The sequence below is a fragment of the Physeter macrocephalus genome, chromosome 8 (assembly GCF_002837175.3).
Source record: "Physeter macrocephalus isolate SW-GA chromosome 8, ASM283717v5, whole genome shotgun sequence".
In the NCBI taxonomy this organism is placed as follows: domain Eukaryota; kingdom Metazoa; phylum Chordata; class Mammalia; order Artiodactyla; family Physeteridae; genus Physeter; species Physeter macrocephalus.
This window is the reverse complement of record NC_041221.1, coordinates 3,487,503-3,494,602: the sequence shown is the minus strand read 5'-3', so window position 1 is coordinate 3,494,602 and position 7,100 is coordinate 3,487,503. Positions and strand designations below refer to the sequence as shown.

Sequence of the window (7,100 nt, the reverse complement as noted above, 5' to 3'; positions counted from 1 at the left end):
TGTGGCCTCTCCCGTTGCGGAGCACAGGCTCCGGACGCGCAGGCTCAGCGGCCGTGGCTCACGGGCCCAGCCGCTCCGCGGCACGTGGGATCTTCCCGGACCGGGGCACGAACCCGCGTCCCCTGCATCGGCAGGCGGACTCTCAACCACTGCGCCACCAGGGAAGTCCAAGGTATTTTTAATCACCAGTTTCAAGCAATTCGATTAAGATAAGCTTGGGTGTAATTTTCTTTATGTTTTTTGTGTTTGGGGTGTTCATTGAGCTTCTTGGGCCTGTAGGTTTGTGGTTTTGTCAAATTTGGAAAAGTTTTGGCCATTATTTCTTCATTTTTAGGGACTCCAGTTATACATGTATTAGCCTGCTTGAAATTGTCCCACAGCTCAGTGATGCTCATGTTTTTAAAATTCTTCTTTCTCTCTGTGTTTCAGTTTGGTTAGATTCTGTTGCTGTCTTCAGGTTCACTGTTCTTTTCTTCTTCAGTGTCTAATCTGCTGATCACCCCATCTAGTGCATTTTTCTTTTTTGTTTGGTCTTTTGTTTGTTTTATTGAAGTATAGTTGATTTACAGTATATTTATGTCAAACCTAATCTCCCAATTCATCTCACCCTCCCCAGGTGACCTATCCCTGTTCTGAGGTTTTTCTTGACAGTGTTTATATTGTAAAAAGGCCTGGGTTTCTGTTAAAGAGCATTTGAAGTGTCCTGAATTGCAGTTGTGATCAAGTGGGTCCCCTCATGTATCCAACCTTCTCTCCCATCACGTCCTCTCCTAGAGTAACGTGAGTTTTTCAGGGCCTCACAGGTGATGAGAGAATATCAGCCAGCAAGCTCTGGGCTGTAGCTTTTGTTCAGGCTTGGTGAGCCGCTCTTCTGTGAGATATCTGTCATTTGTTTGAAGAAAGAACTAGGGTTGCAGAGTGGATATAAGTTAATCCTTCGTAAAACCGATAGTCCAGCTCAGAACAGTTCGCATCGGCTGTATCTCCCGGCATCGCCACCTTACGTATTTTCCTTGGCCGTGTTTGTGGGTGGGAGCTCAGAGTCCGAGGGCTGAACAGGGTAGACCCGAGAGCCGGCTTTCTCTGCTGACCCTCCGGTTGTGTCCCCCAGGCCTCCGCGTGCTGGGATCTCAGTGGTGGGTCCGAATGTCACCTCTGACCTCTGGTTCACTGGGTATTTGTGAGAAGTAATGAAAGATTCCTGGGATTCTTGGGATTTACAAGCATCTTAGACACTGAGGGCACGTGATTACTGCCACGCAAGGGGAGGTAGTCTCTCCTCCGGCTTTAGCAGAAGCTAAGGGGAGCAGGAGGAAGACCTGCATTTCCCGTACCCGGCACGCACACGTAATCACGGAATCATAGCGTGTGTGTGTGTGTGTGTGTGTGTGTGTGTGTGTGTGTGTGTGTAGTTAATGCTGTGTTTTATTTCCCTCAGAATTTGTGGTGGATTGTCGGAAATTTGTGGATTCAAATGCTCTGGGCCTAACTGTCACAGCCCTCAGCAGCTACGACGCCCCGATGCGAGCCGCGGCCTACTCTGTGCTGGCAGCCTACTACTCACAGCTGGAGGGGGCACGCTTCCGGGAGCAGCCCCAGGTGAGCGGGGCTGCGGGGACGGCTCTCCACCCGGCCTGGTGGAAGGATTTCCTAAGGAGATCGGAGGCGTTGCCAGGAGACTGATACAGGACAAAGTCTGTCCCCTGCTGGTGGAGTGGGGGTGATGCCTGAGCCTGCCTCGGGTCCTCAGCCCTGGGAGATGGAGACAGGTCTCCCCTTACAAGTGGTCTTGTCGTGTCGTGGTGGGCAGAGCAGTTCTAATTTCTGTTGAACTCAGGGGTGACGGCAGCTGTCACCCAGGACATGCAGAGCCTCAGAAGCCGTGCCCTGAGGTGGTAGGGACAGGCGTCACCTTGGGTGGTCCCTGGGGTGTGAGGAGCAGGCCACCCTGCAAAGCCATGGTTTAGGCTGTACACGATAAGGCTGATCACAGCCGTTCTGCAAATTCTCTCTTTTTTTTGTTTTCCCCCTTTCCTGCTTCGAAGGTACTGTACCTGTTGGACGTAGTCCGCAATGGGATCCGAACTAAGAACATGAGACTCACCTTCACCTTGACTCTCTTTATCGCCAAAGCAGCCTTGCAAATTTTGAAACCAGGTACCACTGACAGAATCAGGTTGGGGTGAGGTGGAAATCTTGAGGCTGAGCAAGGCCACTTGGAGGCGTTCATCCCGCAGGCATAACCAGCCCACCACACACGTGAGGGAGACGGATCAGGGTCACACGTGCAAGGTGCAGAAGAGTGTGTATGATGGGGGAAGATTATGGGTTCGTATTTGCCTGTAGGGGTATAAAGCTGTGGTAAAAGCAAATCACAGCTCCCACCAAAGGGACTGCTCAAGGGCGACACGGATCCATATGTGAGCGCTTAGAGGGACCTGACACGGACGCCCGTCTGTGCTGGCAGCTGCAACTCTGAGCTCGGGGGGTCCACGTCAGTGTAGCTCACCAGCTAGAGGACAAGCGGCCTGTGGGTCCCAGTGCAGGTGTCACCCGGGGCATGGAACACAAAACACTCTGCTTTGTTCCTTGCAGCAGGGCCCTGCCGAGGTAGTGTGAGCACAAGTCAGTCTATCATAGGACCTTTTTTTTTTTTTTGGTAATTAGTGAAAAGTCGTAGAATATTGATAACGTTAGGGACCACAGGGTTCTTTGGAGGTAACATGGTTGTTTTTAGGTGAGGAGACAGCCTCCCAGCTGGGGCCCCCGAGGTTCAATAGCTTGTTCAAGGCCCCACATTCAATCTGTAGTCAAGTTGCTGTTAGACTTCAGATTTGATTTTCATCTCCTCCGTATCTTTTTTTTTGGCTGCGTTGGGTCTTTGTTGCTGCGCGCAGGCTTTTCTCTAGTTGCAGCGAGCGGGGGCTGCTCTTCGTTGCAGTGCACGGGCTTCTCGTTGCGGCAGCTTCTCTCGTTGTGGAGCACGGGCTCTAGGCGCGCGGGCTTCAGTACCTGTGGCACGCAGGCTTCAGTAGCTGTGGCACTTGGGCTCTAGGCGTGTGGGCTTCAGTAGTTGTGGCACGTGGGCTCCAGAGCGCAGGCTCAGTAGTTGTGGCGCACGGGCTTAGTTGCTCTGCGGCACGTGGGATCTTCCCGGACCAGGGCTCGAACCTGTGTACCCTGTGTTGGCAGGCGGATTCTTAACCACTGTGCCACCAGGGAAGCCCCTGTGGCACGTGGGCTCCAGAGCGCAGGCTCAGTAGTTGTGGCGCACGGGCTTAGTTGCTCCGCGGCACGTGGGATCTTCCCGGACCAGGGCTCGAACCTGTGTACCCTGTGTTGGCAGGCAGATTCTTAACCACTGTGCCACCAGGGAAGTCCCCCGTATCATTTTTATTACATGGTTTTTTCTTTACCTTAGAAATTACGGGAGGAAAGAAGGTAATTAGCCATTTAGACTCCAAAGGAACAAACTCTTCTGTGAAAATACCCCAGCAGAGGTCACGGTGGATGGTCTTGGCCTCCCATCCAGTCTGGGCCCCCGAGGCAAGCTGTCCCACATCAGACCTCATGTCGGTGTTGGAGCATAGGGCAGCATCAGTGGTCCAGGGTTGGGACCGGGGGAGGAGGTGTCGGCCCCGTTGCATTCAAGAGCCAAGTGACTCGGGGCGCCTGTGAGCCCCCTTTGCTGTGGCAGTTTCCTCAGTGGGAGGCCGATGGGCTGGGTGTTAGCCCTGTGCTGTCTGAAGTGTGGCCGGGCCCCACTCTCCCCACCAGCTGATTAGAGTTTAGGCAGTGGGCTGATGCCTGGGGAGGGGTGACGTCTCCGAAGGACTGGACATCCTCACGTGGTTCCTGGGCCGCGAGAGAAGCCCGTGTGCTGTGTAGAACTAAGGTGTCTTAACTGCGTTTTAATTCTTGAGAACTCATAACCTGGATAAGGATTGGAAAGCCCCGAGGGGGCAGGGATTTATGTCAGACTCCCCCGCCCAGGGCCCTGCTCCCCTACTCCAGCCGGCCACGGGGGATCCTGTTGGCGCTGTGGTGAGTGACTGTCTGCTTGTGTTCACAGAGGAGCACATGTATTTGAAGGTCAACAAGTTCCTGCTGTCCCATGAGTACCTGAACATGAACAAAGTTCCAGGCTTCTACCAGTTCTTCTACAGCTCGGACTTCGAGGTAATGCTCTGAGGTCTTGGGGTCCTGGAAAGACTCCTAAATGGGATGCTCGGCCACTGCACTGACGTTGCCCCCGAGGAGACTGTCAGCTACAGAGCACAGGCTGGGGTGGAGCTGGGGGCCAGGCGGGCCTCTGTGTGGAAACGCTTCCCATCCCACACCTTGATTCTTGGGTGGCTTCTCAGACCTCACAGACTACTCCAGAGGCCTCGAGTCATGGCATCCTCGTTGTATTTTCTTGGTGAAGCACTGGGTTGAATACTAATGTGCTTTTACAGAACACCCCCTGTGAGTAAGCACGGTTCACTGTGTAAACTTGACCTGGTCCCTTATTCCTGACCTGGAGAAATGGAAGCAGAGAGGAGATGGAGGATTTTTAATAACATACCCAGAAACGGAGGGTGGGGGCAGCAGTGCTGCAGCCTTTGCCCCCAGTTGAAAGTACTGGTGTTTGAAGAGTTTTCAGGGGAAAAGGCCTTCACTTAGTTAACGCTAGTTTCCTGGTTGCTTGGGTTACAGCAGAAGACGGAGCGGGAGTGGATGTTCGGGCTTCTGCGCCAGGGGATGCGGGACAAGCACTGCTACGAGCTCTGCGCCAGGCGGGGCGTCCTCCACGTCATCCTGTCCTTCTTCAGCAGCCCGCTCTGCGACGACGTGGCCCAGGTAGGCGGCCAGCGCTCCTGGGGGGCTGAGGCCTGGGCCCTTGCTCGGGGTTCCATCTGCCAGCCGAGTCCCCGTGGAGTCTCACCCAGCCTGGCCTCCCGATTCTACATTAGCTTCCGGTGCCCTGGCCTGGGGGCAGGGCCTGTGGAGAGGGAGGCAGGTAATGAGTACCCAGGTGGCTCTGGAACGGCTGAGAGCTGTAGAAACACGTCACCCTGTAAATGACTGAGGTGCTTGGAGACACGCCCGAGCCACCAGGATGTCTCACGATGCACAGAAGCTGCAGGCTTTCAAACCTCGGCTGGGAAAACGAGTCGGGAGTCGAAACCGCCTGCCTCACAGCTGACGAGGGAGCCTGCACATTAGCTCTGCCCCTGGAGCCAGAGCTCGTGTCACGTGAGACGTAACTGGGAGAATTCATCAGTATTTTGATTAATTTCTAGCCCGGTCAGGTTCTGCTTCTGGTATCATGTAAAATGTGGGTAAATAGGAGTGAGTCTGAATAAACCGAATTCGAGTACGGTAGATTTCTATTTTTTACAGCATGTGAGAACTCTAAAGCACCCAGTTAACAGTTCCAGCAGGAGTCCCATCTTTCTGTCCTCTCCAGGTGGTAAAATCAAGGCAGTGAATGAGCCGCCAGCAGTTCATGGCTGGGCTAGAAATGGGTCCGCCCTCCTCCCCACTCAGGCTGCCCCAGATGCGGGCCGTGTGGCTTCCATGCTGTGTCTCTGCTTGTGATGGATTAGCGGGTGGGCGTCCCCGGGCCCGAGCTCGCTGTGGCCGTCTGTGTCCTCTGGCTGTCACTGTCGGGAAGGGTGGTCCCACATGGCCACCACCCTTACAGACTTAGCAGACGTCACGTGCAGCCACCGCCTGTAATTGGAACATACCATTCTATTTATTAAGTGTTCCCTGGATCAAGCAAGTCAGGTTTTCCCACTGAAGAGTAACTTTTTGTTTTGGGTTTGCAGAATTGGATTTTGGAAATTCTGCAGAATGCTGCCCGGGATGCCAAATCTGCCTATGAGATCCTGCGGGATTACAGCCTCTTAACGTGGATCCTACACATCCTGGAGGGCAAGTAAGCACCGTGTGTGTTTGTGTGTCTGTGTCTATGTGTGTGTGTGTGTGTCTGTGTGTCTGTGTGTGTGTGTGTGTGTCTGTGTGTGTGTGTGTCCGTGTGTGTCTGTGTGTCTGTCTGTGTGTGTGTGTGTGTGTGAGAGCAAGAGAGTGTGTGTGCTGTGCGTCAAGCAGAAGGAGGTGACGTGGAGACCGTGGCGCCTCCTGCCGTCTCTCGTGTCCGCTGGAAGTGTCCCGGAGAATCTGTTCCCGAAACAGCATCCTCTACACCACCTTTCCGTCTCTTGTGCCAGTGTGTGTGTGTGTGTGTGTGTGTGTCCGTGTGTGTCTGTGTGTCTGTCTGTGTGTGTGTGTGTGTGTGAGAGCAAGAGAGTGTGTGTGCTGTGCGTCAAGCAGAAGGAGGTGACGTGGAGACCGTGGCGCCTCCTGCCGTCTCTCGTGTCCGCTGGAAGTGTCCCGGAGAATCTGTTCCCGAAACAGCATCCTCTACACCACCTTTCCGTCTCTTGTGCCAGGTCCAGGCTCCTCCCCTGGAGTGGCGTCCCCCATCCGAGGTTTCAAGGTCTCTGCCCTTCCTGAGGCAGAAACAGGGAGCTGCTGTTTCAGGAACGCTCGTGCGGTGATGTGGGTTCACACTCCACTCCCGCCCAGAGTCAAGGTGCTCGGCGAATAGCCGGTGCCGGAGCAGCGTCGAGGGCTGGAGTGGCGTCGAGGGCTGCAGTGGGTGTTTGTCTTGTTACTGGGGCTGCTGTCACTGGGTGGCTCAAACAACACAGTTTCATTTTCTCGCCTTCTGGAGGCCGGAAGTCCGAGATCAGGGGGCCAGCATGGTTGGGTTTGGTGAGAGCTCGTTTCCTGGCGTACACACTGCTGACTGTGTCCTCACATGACCAGGGAGAGAGAATGAGAGAGCTCTGGTCTCTCTCTCTTCTTACAGGACATTAATCCCATCATGGGGGCTCCATCCTCATGACTTCTAAACCTAATGGCTTCCCAAAGGCCCCACCCCCAAATACAGTGCCGTTGGGGTTAGGGCTTCAGCTTCTGAATGGGGCAGGGGACACAGTCCAGGCCATAGTGTTACCTGTTTTGATTCCTAACACTCTCCTAAGTTTGAGGCTGTGTGAAAAGACGAAGACCTTGTCTCAGCAGACAGCCCTTGGTGGCAGGGATCT

The 7,100-nt window shown here is 54.2% G+C and overlaps 1 protein-coding gene across 1 annotated transcript in view; it reads left to right on the top strand.

Annotated features, from left to right (window-relative positions):
* The window catches only part of URB1 (URB1 ribosome biogenesis homolog), a 45,322-nt gene that overhangs the window by 32,661 nt on the left and 5,561 nt on the right, over positions 1–7,100 (top strand). The window contains exons 16-20 of the mRNA XM_028493068.2: positions 1,439–1,599; positions 2,046–2,157; positions 4,073–4,179; positions 4,699–4,842; positions 5,817–5,926. Of these exons, the coding sequence (XP_028348869.1) occupies positions 1,439–1,599; positions 2,046–2,157; positions 4,073–4,179; positions 4,699–4,842; positions 5,817–5,926 (634 nt within the window). The remainder of the gene's footprint in view (positions 1–1,438; positions 1,600–2,045; positions 2,158–4,072; positions 4,180–4,698; positions 4,843–5,816; positions 5,927–7,100) is intronic.